General features: G+C 39.6%; 2 protein-coding genes across 5 annotated transcripts in view; one reads left to right on the top strand and one right to left on the bottom strand.

Annotated features, from left to right (window-relative positions):
* Window positions 1-8,504, bottom strand: part of SWT1 (SWT1 RNA endoribonuclease homolog) — a 105,700-nt gene extending 97,196 nt beyond the window's left edge. Inside the window, exons 1-3 of one of the 3 annotated variants that reach the window (XM_045982791.1) lie at window positions 8,325-8,504; window positions 3,283-3,372; window positions 1,473-1,553 (exon numbers count right to left, since the gene is read on the bottom strand). In XM_045982791.1, coding sequence (XP_045838747.1) covers window positions 1,473-1,553; window positions 3,283-3,372; window positions 8,325-8,504 — 351 coding nt within the window. Of the gene's footprint in view, window positions 1-1,472; window positions 1,554-3,282; window positions 3,373-8,043; window positions 8,237-8,324 lie in introns of those variants that run through there. The other 2 variants (XM_045982792.1, XM_045982793.1) reach the window with 2 other exon arrangements.
* Window positions 8,465-20,046, top strand: part of TRMT1L (tRNA methyltransferase 1 like) — a 51,132-nt gene continuing 39,550 nt past the window's right edge. The window contains exons 1-6 of one of the 2 annotated variants that reach the window (XM_045982795.1): window positions 8,465-8,854; window positions 10,237-10,371; window positions 13,375-13,485; window positions 14,767-14,880; window positions 17,550-17,614; window positions 19,276-19,405. In XM_045982795.1, coding sequence (XP_045838751.1) covers window positions 8,614-8,854; window positions 10,237-10,371; window positions 13,375-13,485; window positions 14,767-14,880; window positions 17,550-17,614; window positions 19,276-19,405 — 796 coding nt within the window. In that variant the 5' untranslated portion in view covers window positions 8,465-8,613. The remainder of the gene's footprint in view (window positions 8,855-10,236; window positions 10,372-13,374; window positions 13,486-14,766; window positions 14,881-17,549; window positions 17,615-19,275; window positions 19,406-20,046) is intronic. The other variant, XM_045982794.1, reaches the window with a different exon arrangement.

The following is a 20,046-nucleotide window of genomic DNA, read 5'->3' on the forward strand; positions in this document are numbered from 1 at the left end:
ATGTCTTTTTAATTATTTGCATGACTCTGGACTTGGCTCTGTTGCTATCAACAATTTTGTGTCCTTGGACAAGTCACTTAACCTCCTAGATCTCAATTTCTGAATCTGAAAACACAAATGCTACACATCTGCCTTGGCTACCTCCAAAGGATATTGTAAAGCCAAATAAAACCATATATGGGAAAAGATTAAAAACTCTCTTAATATTTGCAAATGACATATCAGATAAAGGGCTAGTATCCAAAATCTACAAAGAACTTATCAAATCCAACATGCAAAAAACAAATAATCCAGTTGAGATATGGGCAGAAGACATGAACAGACACTTCTCCAAAGATGACATCCAAATGGCCAACAGACACATGAAAAAATGCTCAACATCACTTGGCATCAAGGAAACAACAAATCAAAACCACAATGAAATACCACCTCGCACCTGTCAGAATGGCTAAAATTAACAAGACAGGAAACAACAAATGTTGGCGAGGATGCAAAGAAAGGGGAACCCTCCTATACTGTTGGTGGGAATACTAACTGATTCAGCCACTCTGGAAAACAGTATGGACGTTCCTCAAAAAGTTGAAAATAGAGCTACCCTATGACCCGGCAACTGCACTACTGGGTATTTACCCCAAAGATACAAATGTAGTGATCTGAAGGGGCACCTGTACACCACTGTTCATAGCAGCAATGACCACAATAGCCAAACTGTGGAGAGAGCCCAGATGTCCATTGACAGATGAATGGATAAAGAAGATGTGGTGTGTGTATACACATACACATACACACACACACAATGGAATATTACTCATCCATCAAAAAAGGATGAATATTTACCATTTACATTAATGTGGATGGTACTGGAGGGTATTATGCTGAGCGAAATAAGTCAATCGAAAAAAGACAATTATAATATGGTTTCACTCATATGTGGAATATAAGAAACAGTGCAGAGGATCATAAGGGAAGGGAAAACTGAATGGAAAAAATCAGAGAGGGAGACAAGTCATGACAAACTCTTAACTATAGGAAACAAACTGGGGGTTGCTGGAGGGCGGGTGGGTGGGGTGATGGAGTAACTGGGTGACAGGCATTCAGGAGGGCACGTGATGTGATGAGCATTGGGTGTTACATGCAACTGCTAAATTAGTGACCTCTACATCTGAAACTAATGATGTACTATATTTGGCTAACTGAATTAAAAAAAAAACTCTCTTAATTTATATCCATGTTGTCTAACTCTGCATGATAAGGTCTAAATGCACAAAGAAATAACTTGTTAAATCCTTTTTGGTGAGTAGAAGGAAAAAAACAAACACTGGTGTTTTTTCTATTGGCTATCGCAAAGTATAAGAGAAAGAAAAAATGAGTGGAAAAGTAGTGGGGGAATAGGTATCATAAACCTTCTCATCACGCATTAAAACGTTAATATTAATAATATCTAGAGTTGGCTACAATATACAAACACTCACCAGTTTTCTCTTCTCTGATGAAACAGACCTTACACAGCAAGCTGAACTAGTAGAACTAGAAGTTTTTTTCTCTGTCTTATCCTAAGCATGCCATTTGGGGAGAAAAAAAAAAGCACAAAATTAAGCACAGTCTAAGCGTTATTTAATCATTGTTATTATAAACTAACATTCTTTCTACATTCATAATAAACTTCAGGGGGGAAAAATGTTTAAAGCCACACAAACTTTGGTAAGGGGGAGGGAAACTCAATTAGAAGGAAGACTCAAGTAGAAATCAGAAGATCTAGATGCTCTTGAATTAGAGATGAGATAGGATACAACAGCTAAAGCTGGAAGGCCAGTTGACAGCTCAGATTAAAAGGCTTTGGGAGGAGGCATTGCCATGGTGTAATTCAGTCATCTACAAAGCAAAACCATATAGCCAGTCATTTCCCAGGAGATCCAAAATTCAGGAGACCCAGGACAAACATATTTTGAGGACGTACTGCGTACCAAAGATATTCTAGATGGTGGGGACAGATTAATGAAAACACAGAAGTCCCTGCCCTCATGAAAGTTAAAATTTTGGGCAGGAATTTACAAATAAACAATATATTTACCGTGTCAGATGATACACAGGAAAAAAAAATAATAAAGCAGAGAAAGAGGGCAGGAAGGGCTAGGAGGTGGTGTGGAAGCAGCTGCAATTTTAAACTGGGTAGTCAGAAAAAGCCCCACTGATAAGCCAGACATCTGACTGGAGACCTGAAGGAGGGAAGAAGAAACTATGTGATTATCTAGAGTTTTCCATTGAAGGGCAAAGCCCCTGAGGCAGGAATGAGGCAGGAATGTGCCTGGATTGCGGAACCACAAAATGGTGAAGGCAACAGGAGAATGAGAGGGAAACCAGATGGGGGGTCGGTTGTTTTGTAGGCCCCAGCCAGGACGTCAGCTGGCACTCTGGGTGAAGAGGACAACCATCAGATAGTACCGAGCAAAGGAGAGACTTGATCTGACTTACATTCTAACAGGATCATCCTGGGGGCTTGTTGAGAAGAGAACAATGGGAGGCAATGGAGGAAGCGGAGAGATAAATTTGGAAACTACTGCAACCATCTGAGGAATCCAGCTGACTGTCTGGATTGTGGTGGTAGCGGAGGAGACAGTCAGACTCTATCTTGTTGAGAGAAAGCTGATACAATTTGCTGATAGACGCGATGCAGGTGGGGGATGACAACCAGGATTTGGGCCCAACCAAATCAAAGAATGGAATTGCAACTTCTAAACTGGGTAAACCGAAGCTGGGCACTTGAAGTTATAGTTTAATACGAGGAGGAGTCAGCAAAGGACACTTGGTGAGCATCCATTCCTTACTCAGCCTCCCGCTGAAAACCATGCCCCACTCTGACTGATGAGCATATAACCTTCCTTATTCAGTGCTCAGTAAATGACAAAGGTGGTGCAAAAAGGTCTAATGGTGAGTTATTTCTATGTAAAGGAGAGTCTGGGGGGTGCCTAGAGTCAAGTCAGAAATGCCTAGGCAAATTACTTACCTCCCTAAGCCTCAGTTCTGGCATTTGTATAATTGGGATAATAATAGTACCTATTTCCTACAGTTGTGAGGAATCAACAAAATAATGCAAGTAAAGAATGGGGATGAAGAAAGAATGGGAAAAACAAATTACTTCTCCTGGGTGAGAAGGGCAAAACAAAACATTTACGTATCTCATTTTAAAACTGAGGGTTTGTTTGTTTTTTGGTTTTTGGTTTTCATTACACAAAAATAAACAGGCAGAAAGTATTCTCTGGGTCAGTAAATCAAAATTCTTACTTGGACATCAAAGTTCAGTGATGTGGTGGTGCCTTTTCTCCGAGACTTCTCTTTTTCGCCACAAGATTCTTTGTTGGACATTTTGAAAAGCTAAAATAAAAAACATATTAGGTGCTTATGTGTTTTGTTTTGTTTTACCACCACCACCACAAAATACATTAGAAATTCATCGTCTTTCAGTTTTAAAAAGACTGGAGTTTTATGGGGCGCCTGGGTGGCTCAGTGGGTTAAAAAGACTGGAGTTTTATAAAATTATTTCCATCTTCTAACCATTCCCAAGACAATAGGACTCTCTAGTTCCACTTTATTTCACTTATAGTCTCCCTCATATTGATCTCTTCCTCTCCTTCAATTTCATCTACCACCTTTTAAGAAATGACCTCTCAAAACTGTGCCTTTAGCCCTGACCTTCTCTCTGAAGGTTCAGATCACCATTTTCAACTGCCTACAGAACTGCTCTCTTGTGCCCAACCTACACCTCAAAACCAATTAGTTCTAAGTCTCGGGGCACCTGGGTGGCTCAGTGGGTTAAGCCGCTGCCTTCGGCTCAGGTCATGATCTCAGGGTCCTGGGATCGAGTCCCGCATCGGACTCTCTGCTCATTGGGGAGCCTGCTTCCCCCTCCTCTCTGCCTGCCTCTCTGCCTACTTGTGATCTCTCTCTGTCAAAAAATAAATAGGGCGCCTGGGTGGCTCAGTGGGTTAAAGCCTCTGCCTTCAGCTCAGGTCATGATCCCGGGGTCCTGGGATTGAGCCCCCATCAGGCTCTCTGCTCCGCGGGGAGCCTGATTCCTCCTCTCTCTCTGCCTGCCTCTCTGCCTAGTTGTGATTTCTCTCTGTCAAATAAATAAAATATTTAAAAATAAATAAAATCTTTTTTTTTCTTTAAATATTTTATTTATTTATTTGACAGATCACAAGTAGGCAGAGAGGCAGACAGAGAGAGAGGGGGAAGCAGGCTCCCTGCTGAGCAGAGAGCCCGATGTGGGGCTCGATCCCAGGACCCCAAGATCATGACCTGAGCCGAAGGCAGAGGCTTAACCCACGGAGCCACCCAGGCGCCCCTAAATAAATAAAATCTTTAAAAAAAAAAAAAAACAATTAGTTCTAAGTCTTTATTTTCCTGACACACCCTCTATTCAACTTAGCCTGCAGCAGAAGCATCCTGTGCTGGAATGGAAAGGCCAGAGAATGGTAACCTCATCTGCTGGGACGGGAAGATGTAAAAGGAGTCTAACAGCAAAGCCTGAAGAAGAGTTTATTGCTGATAGTGACACATATGGAAACTATGAATGTAAGAAAGGCTAGAAAGCAGGCATTGACTCATGGTCAGTCATGACTACAGTAAGTGAAATTCGATAAAAGAATGATCAATAACACTAAATCAAACTTTAGAATGTTTTGATGAATATAAAGAGAAAGAAGAAAAATGCTGACAGCTAAGAGAAAACCTAATAATAAAAAATAATAAAAGAATATTTAATATAGACTTTTTTAAGATTTTATTTATTTGTCAGAGAAAGAGAGAAAGAGCAAGAGCACAACAGGGGCAGAGGCAGAGGGAGAAGCAGACTCCCCACGGAGCAAGGAGCCTGATGCAGGACTGGATCCCAGGAGCCCAGGATCAGGAGCTGAAGGCAGACGCTTAACCGACTGAACCACCCAGGCATCCCTTAATATAAACTTCTAAGAACAATCCTAAATTATCCCAAAATTTTGGTTTGTAAGATCATGTATGGAATCAACTGAATTCACAACTGAACTTCCGGATTAGAGGAATAATATTCTTTTCCCCTTCTTGTTCCAAGGATTCTATTTCATTCTGGGGAAAGGTACAATAAAAACAAACAAATAAACAAAAAAAAACACAATAAATTCTGCAAAATGAACTGCTTAGAGGCAATGGACTACTTATGTTAACTTTTACAATTTAAACTGATCCCTGTTCATCTTACGTTGTTGTTTTGAATACAAAATAAGGGCTAAATTTAAACCTCTCACCCATAAGCCAATTGAAAAAAAAAATGAAAAAAAAATCACTAAATCCGAAGGGGCATATGCACCTGAATGTTTATAGCAGCAATGTCCACAATAGCCAAACTATGGAAAGAACCTAGATGTCCATCAACAGATGAATGGATAAAGAAGAATGGAATACTATGCAGCCATCAAAAGAAATGAACTCTTGCCATTTGCGACGACATGGATGGAACTAGAGGGTATTATGCTTAGCGAAATAAGTCAATCAGAGAAAGACAACGATCATATGATCTCCCTGATATGAGGAAGTTGAGATGCAACATGGGGGGTTTAGGGAGTAGGAAAAGAAAAAATGAAACAACATGGGATTGGGAGGGAGACAAACCATAAGAGACTCTTAATCTCACAAAACAAACTGAGGGTTGCTGGGGGGAGGGGGGTAGGGAGAGGGTGGTGGGGTTATGGACATTGGGGAGGGTATGTGCTATGGTGAGTGCTGTTAAGTGTGTAAACCTGGCGACTGACAGACCCATACCCCTGGGGCTAATAATACATTATATGTTAATTTAAAAAAATCACTAACGATAGTGGACTATCAAAGGAAAAACACATTTATGTTTACCATGACAAATGTTTTATATTTATAAAGTGTGAAATTCATGTTGATTTTATGAAAATCAAAATATAAACTCAAACAGGAGACTTCCTGTGCTGGCCGGTCTCCCAAGTGGTTCCTGATGATCTCGGGTGCCCGGTAATTACACTCTCATGCAGTGCTATCACAGTAAATAGAGCTGACCTGTGACACCAAGAGGAACTGCTGTATGGCAGTATGTGGCTAGATCATACAAGACACTGTGGCTTGTGTTTTTCTCTTACTCTAGAGAAAGCCAGCCACCCTATCATGAGGACAATCACACAGTCCACGGAGTGGCCCACCAGCGAAGAACTGAAGCCCACTGCCAAAAAAGAACCAGCTGCCAGGCCTGTAAGCATGCCCGCTTTGAAGCCAATCCTGGAGCCCTAATCAAGCCTTTGAGTGGAAGCATCTGGGGCTGCTATCTTCACTGCAGCCTCATGAGACTCAGAACCAGGTACACCCATTAAGCCACTTCGGAATTTCTGATGCAAAGAACCCGGAGGTCATGCTTATTGTTGTTTTAAACCACTAAGCTTTAAGATAACTCAGGCAGCAATAAATGACTAACACAGTCACTTAATATAACTCTTCAAACTTTGAAGATTCCTTTTTTTTAGGAGTCTCAAAAGCACAGATCATGCTTAGAAATTCTTATTAAAATTCCCATAGAATTCACACGCTAAAATCTAACCCGCTTCATCTTCTGGTTTCCAGCTGGTGTTAAATAATGAGACTGATACACTGAATCAAGCTTTCAATTAACCACCTAGCCTTTTGGAAATTAAAAAAAAAAATCAATGATGCTTGGATGAGGCACAATATAATTAGCCACTACTCATTCCCATAAGTTATAAGGTGTTATTTTCCCATTTTTAATTGACTGTTAAGAGCAGTGAGGCAGTTATACATTCAGGAAAACTAGTTAAAAGTTGGGGTGGGGGTGCGCCTAGATGGCTCCGTGGTGGAGCATGGCACTGGTTTCTGCTGGGGTCCGAATTTCCGAGACCAGTCCCGCCTCCAACTCAGCGCTGGTCGTCCGGGAGAGTGGGCGTGGATTCTCTCTCTCCTTCTCCCTCTGCTCCTCCCTCCCCCCTCACGTGCTCTCTCTCTCTTAAAATAAGTAACTATTTCTTTCTTTCTTTTTTTTTTTTAAGTTGTGGTTGAAGGCAGTATGAGGACTTTAGAACTCACTCACTAGGGAAGGTAGGGGAAAGCCTCCAGACGCACTTCCTAACTACTGGGGGGTTGGGAGGTGGCAACTAAATCCTGTTACACTTTTAAAGCGCCAAATAATCACACTAGCTCTCAGCTGGACTGAACAACTAGGAAACAAATAGACCAATGAGATCGCTAGGCATTAAGTAGCACCTTTATTAACTAGAAAAACCCAACTGGAAGTGGGAGTCTCCTAAGACAAAAGGGGGCTTCCTTCTCCTTCCCTGCTGCTTCTAACACTCGGACCAGTCCCAGGAGAGCGAGCAGCCAGAAAGTTCAAGTTTTCCTCTGCCTGCGCCAAGGGAATGAATGCTTGAGACTTAAGTTCAAGCAGGTGAGTAAAGGGAAGAGAAGTACGCGGGCCAGACGACTCACTGGCAGACGCCGTGTGGAATCTGAATCGCCATCAATCAGGTGCCGCAAAGCTCAAGACACTCAGAGCTCTGGTTATTAAGTCTAACTGCAGGTGTAGGGCGCGCGCAGAAACACACGCTCTTCTCTACCCGCCGGACCCCTACGACCACAGGGCAGTGCTGATAAGAATACGTAGGTTAAAGCAAAATAAAAACAAAAGGAGAAGTATTCAGGTCACGGTGTGGATGAGGATGCTAAAGGAAGCGCAGACACCGATTCCAAATCAACCAGACTAGCAGGGAAGCTCGTTAGCAGTTCCTAAGTCCCCGGGGCCCACGAGCTCCACAGCAACACACCAGACTCTCACTCTGAGCTAGGGGCAACTCCAGAGGCAGAGCCGACCAGAACCCCACCCTTCACCAAGCTGACTCAACCCCGGATCCGCCTACAGAGTCGCCCCGCCCAGGCTCGAGGGGCCTCCGGAATCCTCCGATCCGCTGGCTACCCGCTAAGGTACCGGAGAGAGAGAGGTGAGAACCTGCCCAGCAAAACGTCAACTAGCGCCCCAGTTACCTTACCAGCGCCCGCAGCGGTGGCGACTCCGGAGGCCCAGGCCGAGAAAAAAGGTCTCCCCCGGACCCGATGCTCGCTGGGAAATGTAGTTCTGCTCTCGGACCCAGACTACTACTTCAACATCCCAAGCGTTTGTTTAGCTTTGCATTTACTTCCTCCAAGGACTTGGGACTCCGGCTCCGCCCTGGCTGGCGCGCTGCACCCTGGGTATTGTAGTCTTGCTTCGCTTCCTTGGTTGATGGCTGGAACCGAGACGCACCGCGGAAGCAGAACTCTCTTACCTCATTGGTCGCCGTCCCCGATACGTTTCTGCGCAGGCTGTGGTGGCGTCGTAACGCCTCGGGGAAAGGGAAGCGGACGGGACCGCAAATCGCTACCTCTGGCTTTTTATTTTTCTGCTGACAGGATTTGGTCACTGGTTCTTCATCTTTTGTCTGTTGCACGCATCCAGCCCTTCCCATTTGCTTTCCCACTCCTTGGATCCAGCCCTCTGGGCATTCACGCCAGTTCTCTCACCCCGCCGTGAGCCCTTCCTGGTCCCCGGGCGGGCCTGGCACGGAGGCGGTAACTATGGAGAATATGGCGGAGGAGGAGCTGCTACCCCAGGAGAAGGAGGAGGTGGAGGTGGCCCAGGTCCAGGTCCCGACCCCAGCCCCGGACTCGGCTCGGGTCCCAGCTCCGGCCCCGGATTCGGCCCCGGCCCCGGACTCGGCTCCGACTCCGGCCTCGGCTCCAGCCCCAGCCCCTGCCCTGGCCCAGGCTCCGGCCCTGTCCCCGTCCCTAGCCTCTGCCCCTGACGAGGCTGAAAGCAGTAAGTGCAGGAGGCCTAGATCTTTCTGCCGCAAGAGAAGCGAGAAAGTGCGCCTTGCTGGGGAATAGGGGAGGCCCTTCTTCACTGGGATGTTTTTTATGGGGAAAGGCAGGTTTAGGGTTGTGGGGGGGAAGGAGGAGGGATCCGTGTAGCGGGTAAAGCGGGTACAGAATGGGAGAAGGCATGTCCTCAAACCTCGAGGACATCATGGTGAAGGGTTTGTGGAGGCCAGGAGCGCTGCAGATAAAAGGAAATAATGAGGTCGAGGGCTTCTTCGTTAAAGGGGGTCTTTTTCTGCTACGCAAATAGGGAGTTACACTAATTTGGTAGTTTCTCTCTCAGCCCCGTCTGCCGTGGTTCACTAAGTCCTTCAAAATGTGATATGGTAACCGAGGCACCCTGTTTACCGTAGTAGATCGTAGCTGCCAAGATTTAGAAACCATTGTAACCAAATAGTTTTTGTGCTCGATATACACAGAGATGGGCTTTTCTTACTAATTTTCTTTAGCAGCTTGCTTTCAAAAAGAATTTCAGGCTGATAAGTAGTTTAAGAAAGGGTCGACTAAATTCTGGATGTCTTCCCTCAGTCATAAATACCAGTTGAGTTCTGCCCTCCGTTCCATCATAAGTGGACTGTTGAAAATTAATAGCCCCTATTATTGTGCTAATGTATGAGCTTGCATGTTTTCTAAGTGGTGATTTATTGGACCATAAAGAGAAACACTTGAGAATCTTCTGAACACTTTTAAATGTAAAGTCTCAGAAAGTTGTTGTTTTTATCTTGTGGTCCATAAATTGACCGTTATGTGCTTTCTGAATTGATAACAAAATAATTCATTTTCTTCTAGGACAGTTGGGAATTTAATATTTATACATCACTTGGGTAGTTGTAGTCCAGTAGAGTAGTTTCGTGATTTTTAAAGCCACATAAAAATTGTTACAGTAAATTAAAGAGTAGAGTTGATCACAGAAAAGACAAAGTGTGCCCCAGGTAGGCTTCTCCTCATATAAGATCGGAGGTAGTAGGTGCAAAATAAGGACCATTGTTTCTTCACCCACAACTACAGTTGGGGGGCGGTGGTACACTCTCCTGAGTAGCCTCCCTTCCCTACCTCTAGATTAGATTTGTTTATATTAATCAGAATTGGTTCAGCAGCTTTAGGGACTGCGTGCTTTCTCCCCCGCCCCACCAGCAAGAATGTTAAACATAGTTTGGGAAGATAAATATTCCAAAATTTGAAAGTATGTAATTTGAAGAATGTATGATGTTTGAGAAACCTGAAAAATGCATTACTGGGGCAAATATGTAATGATTGAGAAATCTGAAATGCGTTAGAAATATATATTAATCACATTTTTAAAATTATTTTTATGTGGTCTAGTTAGTCCTTCGAAATCAGCCTTAAGTAGGCAAGATGAAGATGGCATATTTGAAATAGAACTGAAAAATGAGGAAAAAGTATCAGAAGTTGTAAAAGAAACTCCTAGCATCTTGGATTCATCTGATTTAACAAGAGGTTTGCCTGTTGACTTCGGAATTACTGGCATGTTACAAAAAGTTTGAGTGATTTAAGTACAGATTGTCTGCTATCTACTATCTTGAACCAGAAAGTAATTTGAGAGGTATACATACGAAGGCATTGAATCTTTAGACAGATCTTTGAGAGTTTTAATAGTGGACCACAGGATTTTCATTGTTCTCTTCTAACTTACCAGGCTCCTGTCTCTTATTTTGTACAACTTAGGATGATTTCAATAAGCACAGGTTTATATAGGTATATATACTTTCACATGAACAGAACTTTGAACTTTGGAAGCTGAAAGTCTTTATGATTGCAAATTCAAAGGATTGATTTGTACACATGGATTCGTTGCCTGAATCTTGTGGTCTCACCTAGCAATTAAGTTTGGCTCATTTGGGAAAATTTTTGCCTATTTATAGAAATAATATCTCATTATAAAGTAATTTGAATACCTAGTATGACAAGTTAACCAGTAAGATTTGTTGCTCTTTGCTTTTCTCATTTAAAAATGAGGTGAAAATTTGTCTTTTAGTAAAGTTGAGGAGGAATGTCTAATAGTGCTGAATTGAATTCCAAAATTATTGACTCAGTTTGCTACTGCGTCCAAAAAGACAAATGATTTCTTTTAAATTATTTAACCATAGTGCCTGCTGTGTACAAGATACAGTATTAGGCACTTAATCATTACCAAAATGAGGAAGGCCTATCCCTTGCCGTCTTACGTTTATTTTGGGGAAAGAAAAACAAGGACACACACAAAAGGAACTGGGAGTGAAGCTTGGAGAGGAATAGGCAGGAAGGTATCTATGGTAAGAATAGAATTTAAAGGTTTCAGGTTCTAAACTGTACAACCTTGTTGTGTAATGAGTACTAGAGAGTCCTGCGGTTTACTATCATCTCTCCAGTCGGGGATCTTTTCCTGCCAATTTTCAGCTCCTAGTTTTGTATTTGTATATTCAAGCTCCTCCTTTGTAAACATTACTTTCCTTTGGGATATGCATATTCAAGTCTTTCCTTAAAAAGAAAGAAAAAGCGACCTCTAATCCCATCTATCTCCTTTTTTATAATGTCACACTTTTTGAAATAATCTGTGTGATTTTCTATACTTTATTTTTTCTTCTAATCCCAATTTGTATTCCAGAACATCTACTGAACCTTTTTTCTTAAAGGTGGCCAGAGACCTGCTAAATACTAAATCCAGTAGCTTTCTATTGATTTCTATTGATTTCTGCAATTATTTGTGATACTTAGTGTTGAACCTTTTACATTCTCTTTTTTTCTGGGCTTCTGCCTTATCTTGATTCTCCTTTACCATTTATTGTTTTTGAATCTACCTTTCTGATGATTTTTCCTCCACGTCTCTTACGTTACCTGCATCCCTCCATATGGCGCTTCCGAATTATAACCATTTATATTAATCAGTAGTGGGTTCAGTAGCATTGGGGAATGCATCTCCAAGCCCATAATCAAGAATATGTTAAATGTACTTTGGAAAGATATATTCATATATTCCAAAGTTTATAAATATGTCATTTGAAGAATGTGTAATGTTTGAGAACCCTAAAAGTGTATTACCGGGATTGGATTTTTGGCCTTTTTCTTCTCTTTTTTCGCAGTCTTTTTTTCCTTAGGCTTTCTTCAGCTCATACTTTAACCCAACTTGTGTTTATGATTTATATCCTCCTGAACTCCAAAAACAACTCAACTGCATACTGAACTTGAGGATGAATACCTGTAGTATATCAAACACTGTGTCAAAAGCTAAATTGCTTTTTCTCCTTTCCTCTTTTCTGCTAAAAATGTTTTCCTCTTTCTTTATTGGTTAATGGTACCATTATTCTCAACCACGTAAACTTGAAATCTCAGAACCATTCTTGAATGCAGTCTTCATTCATGGTTATTTCTCACACCCAACATTCTTTTTTTTTCCATCTCTTCTTTATCTTTCTATTACTAACTTCTCACCTCAGTTACTGATCTTTGATTCTACAGACAGAGATAACCTCCTGAAAAGCATTCAGATCATATTACTCACTCCCTCAAAAACCTGCAAAGACTTCACGTAGCCTGAAGAGGACAGTCCAGACTAACTTGCGTAGAATTTAAGCCTTTTGTGATCTGAACTACATTTTTGGCTGCTTGTTCTTCCACCACCTCCATTCTCCAAACATACTACATTCCAGCCAAGGGTGGGATAGAGGTGGCTGAATTTTTTTACACCTTATGCCTTTATTCATGAGATTACTAGCTTATAAGGCCAGCCACCAAATTTTTGCTTACTGAAATTCTATTTATAACTTACATCTCAGTCAAATGTCACTTCCTCAGTGAAGACATTCTCAAAGGCACTTGTTAGAATTAATTCCTCCTTCCTCCTTCCTGTATGCCCACACCATATAGCCCCGGTATTCATTTCATCCTGCACGGTGTTAACAGTTAGTAGGTAACATATCAATATCTTTCCCATCCAGTTGAAACTTCTTTATTTTTTTTTAAAGATTTTATTTATTTATCTGGCAGACAGAGATCACAAGTAGGCAGAGAGGAAGGGAAGCAGGCTCCCCGCCGAGCAGAGAGCCTGATGTGGGGCTCGATCCCAGGACCCTGAGATCATGACCCGGGCCGAAGGCAGAGGCTTTAACCCACTGAGCCACCTAGGCGCCCCTCGAAACTTCTTTAAAGATAGGAAGCGTGGCTTATGTTTCTTACTTCAGCATTTTGTATGGAGTAAAGACATTTTCTGTAGAATTATATTGAATAATTAATTAAAAGTTAAAAAGTGTGAAGTTACACAGTGGTTTTTTTCCCTAACTTTTCGCATTCTGAGGCACGCTTGTCGTTTAGGCAGAATTGCAGCAGTAGTCCCCATCTAGGTGCTAGGGCACCATGCTACAGGAAATAAAAGTGGAGGAGTCTCTGTGATGTGATCAAACAAAAATAGAACTGGATTTCAGGTTTTTAAAAACTAATCTTCTAACTCTTATAATTTCCTTTCAGAGAGACACATCTCAATCCAAAGGCAGCTTGCTGATCTAGAGAAGTTAGCCTTCGTAGCTGAAGGAGATTTTGACTCTGCCAGTTCATTGAACTCAGATCATCTTGATGCAGGTATTTCCATATTTTGAGGGGCTTTTTTCCCCCTCTTAATTTCTTTTGGCTTTTTATCTTTCAACTCATGAAAATTTGCTGGGAGTAGATTTGTTTATTGCCACTCAACTAGAGCAATAATAAAATTTTCTCATTCGGGAAATTGGTAGCCGTGTGCTTTCACAGGTGCTGCAGAGACAAGTTTCACAGTTCCCCAAGAATATTACAATTTTGTGGATATATAAGGACTGTGTATTCTTTTGGTTCGGAATTGCATTTAACTATAAGCAACAGAAGTCCCAAAAAAACCACTGCCTTTAATAACTAAAGGCGTATTATATTCAGTTGCATAAACAAAGTCCCCTGGTGGGCAATTTAAGGCTGAAACAAGAGTTCCTCATCTCTGTCCGGCCTCAAGCTCCGCTCTTTCTGCTTTGCCATCCTCAGTGCTTGAATTCCATCCTAGTATCACTTTGTGGATTTTTGAAGTAAGCAGAGCATATAGAAAAATTAATTTTGACTATATTTACAGTGTGCTATATGTTAAAGACACTTGTTGGATTAAAAATTAAGTGACTTGCTGATTGTTTTTCTATATGTGTATTGTTAAACCTGCATTTGAGATTTTAATTTTTTTGTTACTCTCAAAGTTTTTATTTGAGATCCGTTACATTTCTAATTAAATAAGACTTCTATATTTATGATCCGTGATCTTTTCATTAATGAAGAAGGAAGAACTTACAAATTCGCTAATTGGATACAGTGGTTTTAACCATGCTCCCTGTCCCAGAATAGCAGTTATTTTGGATCCCACTTAGTCCTTTCACTCCTTCCATTTGTCTTACTGTGCATGTTAACTGTTTTTGTTGCTGCCAGAGCAGAATGCCACAGCAGGTACTTACACTATCTGCCCGGCTCCTGCCTCCCTGGGAGTGTGACAAGTACTGCCTTCTCCCCTGTCCAAAGTACACAGTGATGCTCTCTCTGGCAGGCCTTTTGGCTGGAGGGATATCATGTACTTTATTACTTTCTCATTTTCTCTCTTCCCAGTGGCAACAAAGTTATCAGCTAGCCCCAGAGAGGAGAGTTTTAGGGTAAAAAATTAATCACTGACCATGTGCTGATTATTAATTACCTGTTGAGGCAGAGATGACTCTCTCTACTGTTAACATAGACGTTATCTGAGAAGTGTGTGTGTTGGGTGGAGAGAGTCCCCTGCTACTTCTTTCATAGCTAAATTGAGGCATTAGTAGCCTGTCTGTTCTGTGCTTTATTGGTTCTTTTTTTTTTTTTTTTGGTCAGGAAACAAACAGTCTTGTCCGTTGTGCCCTAAGGAGAAATTCAGAGCTTGTAATAGTCATAAGCTTCGTCGTCACCTTCAAAATTTACACTGGAAAGTCTCAGTTGAATTTGAAGGTTAGTATTCTTGTGCTTGGTAAAAACTAAATGTGTCAAGATTTAATAGAAGTTTTGAATTTTATTGTGAACAAAATCAAATATTTTCCATTTAAAATTATGAGGGATTTAATGTCCTTTTAATGTATTTCTTAATAAACAATTATGGAACTCTCTAGCCAGTGGATGTATGTTGTAGGTGTAGTTCAGTTTAGCAAACATTTATTAAGCATCTGTTCTATGCTGGGTATTTTGCTTGGCCCTAGGGCCCCCATAACTTTTTGAACTATGTTTTAAAAAGTTAATACTTTTTCTTTTATGTTAGAACAACTACCATCTGACATATAATTTTGAAAGTGTGGTAAATGCAAAACAAAATAAAATATATAGTATGAATATTGGAAAAAAGACAATATCTTTTTTTCTGCTGATGGCTTAAAAAGATTAGAGTTAAAAAGAGTAGTGGGATAAAAAAAGAGTAATGGGATATAAGATAAATATTTGAAATCATAGTCTTTCTTTACTCTAGATAAATGAAAATTATAAAAAAGACACCAATTACAGTAGTGACAAAAATGACATAATTTGGGGGACTGAATTTAATAAGAGGTCTCATAACGAATAAAATTAAAGGACAAAAAATGAGATCTTACCAAGTTAAAAGACTTTTTAGATATAATGAATTATTAAATTCTGAAAGTGAATTATGTGAATTAGTACAGCATTTAGTACCGAGATCTGGCAACGTTTTTTAAACTGTAAAAATTCACATATCTCTCGACCAGGTACTCCCTCTTTTGGGAGTAAAAGAATCAATTGATAAGGATAAATGTAGAAGAATATTCACTGCAACATATACTTAGTGACAAAAACTTGAAGCTAAAATGAAAACGGGTTGGTTGACTATAATATGGTGTATACATACCATGAAATGTTATGCCACCATTGTAGAGTATATATTAGATCCATACTAGCTTATTTGGAAGGATTTCCATGAAAAACTGCTATTGCATGTGTGTTGAGAGGAGAGTTTATGATACTTCATATGGATAAAAAAAAACCTCTGCCCTCAAAGCCCTAAATATCCATCTTAAACATATGCATACTTGTACATGAATTTGTGAGCGTAGGTGTTGCTAAATGTGGTTATCTGGAGTTTTAACCCCAGGAAAGAATTTTCTTAGTAGTATTGGTAAAAGGTTATCACTAATCACTTAGAGAAAAGGGAATTAGAGACTAAATTAGAGGCCATCCTGTCTTTTATGTTTAATTATTTATAAGAATGTATGTAAATCATGTCTTTTTATCAAAAAAGAAAGGTCTCATTTTAGTTAAAAAGTTCTTTTTGTATTCTTTATTTAAGTCATTGTTTAACCTTTAGGTTAGTCTTTGTCTTCCCGATTATTCTCATCTCTTAAATGGCTCATGGCATTTCTTTACTTTCTTAAGTACATTAAGTTGTTGGATTTTTTTCACATGGTGGTGATCTGGTACATGGCGAGTATCACAGTTTTTGTTCTGGCAAGCAGGTCTCAAAGTAGTTTGCAAATATGTTTAAGGTAGAAGCATCAAGACCTGCTGAAGGAATAGAAGTAAGATGTGAGGGGAAAATAGCCAAGAATGTGCGGGCCTGAGACTTGAACAGCTGTAAGAATGGTGGTATCCTTTACTGAGCAGAGAAGACTGCTTTAGGACCAGGTATGGGGGGAAAAGGCCAAGCCTGCAGATTTCGGCATGCAAACATTTAGACGTATCTCCTGGAGATGTCAAGTAGCAGGTCTAGATAAGAATTTTGAGTTTGGGGGAAAGGTTGGGGCTAGAGATACACGTTTGGGAATTGTCAGAATATAAATGGTATCTAAAGCCATGGATTGGATGGGATAGCCCTAGGAGTACATATCAATGGAGAAAAAAGAAGTTACTGCGTCCTGGGATACTTCCATATGTACAAGTAAGAGAAACAATTAGATGCGAGGTATGAGAAGAAAGGAGTTGGAGATCACTTACAGTTCGGACAACTGGAAGACATCATCATTCATTTAAAAAATAAAAAAGAGACCTGGTTCAAGAGGAAATGGTATTTTTCATCCTTGACAGATTTTGAAATACTAACCCAGTCGTACCTCCTCAGCAGGCAATCAGAAAGAGAGATCTGGTCCTTAGAAAGGAGTTAGTAACTAGACCTAGAATTTAGAATTCCTTCCCCCAGGGGAGATAGTTGCAACCATAAAAGGCATTAAAGTTACCAAGAAAATGAGGGGGGAAAGTCATGTAGCCATCAAGCCTATAGAAAAATCTACTCTTTAGAGTGGAAAAAGGGAAGAGGATGCATGAAGGTTAAGAAGGGTGGGAGAGAGCTAAGTGCCGTATCATAAAGAAGAGGCTGTATTCTGAGGCAAAGAAGGCGAAGCCTAATAAAAAGTCACAATGTCAGAGAATAGATGATAAAATTGAGTCCCAAAGAAGCTAAATGACCAATGAAGATAACACATAGTCTTGGCAGAACCAGAATTCAAACCTGGATATCATATATTTGTTTTTGTACTATGTGCTATATAACAATTATATAAAACTAAGTCTCATTCAAATAAACTGTGAATCCCAGTTATTCTTATAAAATAAAATTTGCTAATTTTAATGATAATTGAATAATGAACAGTGATATGACAAGCAACGATTCTTCACTTTAGGTTACAGGATGTGCATCTGTCACTTACCTTGTCGACCGGTGAAACCAAACATTATTGGAGAACAGGTAATCAGATGTTAGATTTACTTTTAAATTTAGCCCTCTTTAAAGAAAGCAGAATTTCTACCTGGCTTTAAGGCTGTGGGCACATTTTGACAATGAGGTTTACTTTAAGATTTTGTGTCTGAGTGCTTGCAGATTATCAAGGCAGGAAAAATATGAATTATATGAAAAAAAGAGTCACTGTATTGAACTTTTCATTTTTCAGTTTTTAATTTTATTCAGGTAAATTTTTCTCTTGTGGTTTCAAAATGAAAGTTAACCTATTTACTAATTTTGGAATGGAGAATTTAAATAAAAAGTAATATTTTTCTTTTAAAATAAATTGATTATGGGATAAGAGCCTTCAATTTCTGTGATTCAGTAAATATCTTAGTATGTCAACTCATATTTACCTTCTCTATGCTCTTTTAATCTGTCAAAGGACATAATTAAGAAACTTTCTGAAATCTTAATTGTTTAAAATTACTAATGTTCCTTTTTAGGACATATTTAACTTTTGGGGAATACAAATTACAAAATAGTTTTTTGTAGTACTATCCTGAATGCATATTAGGTTAAGAATTCCTCATTATTAATTTTTTTTCAGGCCACTAAAAAGAGTAAAGTGCTAGGGAGAAAAAAAACAAACATTTCTTAAGCAGGGGTCAGGACAGTGGTTGGTCCATCAACCCTATCCAGGACATTTTGAATGGGATGACGACAGTACCAATGTGTAATGTTTTCACCTGTTCTTTACTTACTGCTTGATCCCAAGTAAATAGGAGGTAGAAGCTCTAAGGGTAAAAGGTATCAAAAGTAGGAAAAATCCATTGGAATAATCGCTTTATTCTCCGCCAAAAGAGAAATTATAAAGTGAAAATTTTTTACTTGGACTATTAGTCTTTTTATTACATTTCTACCATTCAGTGGTGTGCTGAAACTAGCTCATATTTCTAGAAATCCTGAAAGTTGGTTGTTAAACATGGCCATCATTAAAAATTAAATTGTATAAATTTTAAAGTGAACAAATTATATTATAAACAAAGGTAATGAGTATTCCAATCTCATTATGTCCTATTACCTATTTTACTATTGTCGGCGCCATATACATATATATGTATCACATATATATAATATATTATATGTTTATATTATATTGTATTTATTATATCTGCATGGCAGCCATGCTCTCTAGCAGGATATTACACATCTCTTCCCAAACTCACATTCAGTGATTTCCCATCAGTAGCTTGAAATCTGTCACAATTGTAGCTTGAGGTTGGCCCTGGTAGAGTACACATACCACAGAAAGCTGCAAACAGTATAAATCAGGACTTTATTTTCCTGGAGAACAATTGTTACTCACCTACTAATACAGTTCTGCTAATTTTATGCCATTTTTATAAGTGCTACTTATAGAAAATAGGGTACAGTTATATGCTGACTAGAATGAATGGGAAAAACAAATTAAAGTTGTGGTCTATTATAAAGTAAGTAAAAAGCAAACATAAATGTAGATAAGGAAGTAAAGATCCCTTTGAAGTCCCATGGCAATATTAATACTGTCTTCTACATCATTAAACTTGTGACACACTAACATACTTAAATTTGCAATCTTAATAAACTTCTATTTCATTGTCTTAGTAACTTATCTGTACATTTAAATTAAATACTCTGTTTGATAGATATCCAGTAAAATGGGCGCCCATTATCATTGTATCATTTGTTCAGCAACAATCACCAGAAGGACCGACATGCTGGGACATGTTAGGCGACATGTGAATAAAGGAGAGACAAAATCCAGGTATATTGCTGGTAAGTTGAGCAATCTCATTAACATATTTTGATAAGTAAATCCTTAATGATCCAGTTATTCTTTTCAGACATCAGGGAGATAAAATACAGGGACTTAACCAAATCATTTAGTTAACTATTAATCCATTACTTCAGGTTTCATTTTCTTTCTGTGAGGCTCCCAACAACATTTAACTGTCCTCAGTTTAACAAATATATTTAATGTGGGTAGAAAAAGTGATTGATGCCAAAGTAAATATACATATATATATGTATATATATATTTTTTTAAGATTTTAAGATTTTAACTTTATTTATTTGACAGAGAGATAGAGCAAACACAAGTAGGCAGAGCGGCAGGCAGAGGGAGAGAGAGAAGCAGGCTCTCCACCAAGCGGGGAGCCCGATGAGGGGCACGATCCCAGAACCCTGGGACCATGACCCAAACCAAAGACAGCCACCTAACTGACTGAGCCACCCATGCACTCCTAAATATAGGTATCTTAACAGAAGATTATAGATAGCTATGTTATACTTACTGTTGAAAACACTGGAAAAAGGAGTTATATAAAGACCATTTATTATCCTGAAGTGATATCAGGTTGTTAATAGCTTGTTATTAGTGAAGCAATCCTTCTTAAGAATTAATGGGACGCCTGAGT

The sequence above is a fragment of the Meles meles genome, chromosome 17 (assembly GCF_922984935.1).
Source record: "Meles meles chromosome 17, mMelMel3.1 paternal haplotype, whole genome shotgun sequence".
Lineage (NCBI taxonomy): Eukaryota > Metazoa > Chordata > Mammalia > Carnivora > Mustelidae > Meles > Meles meles.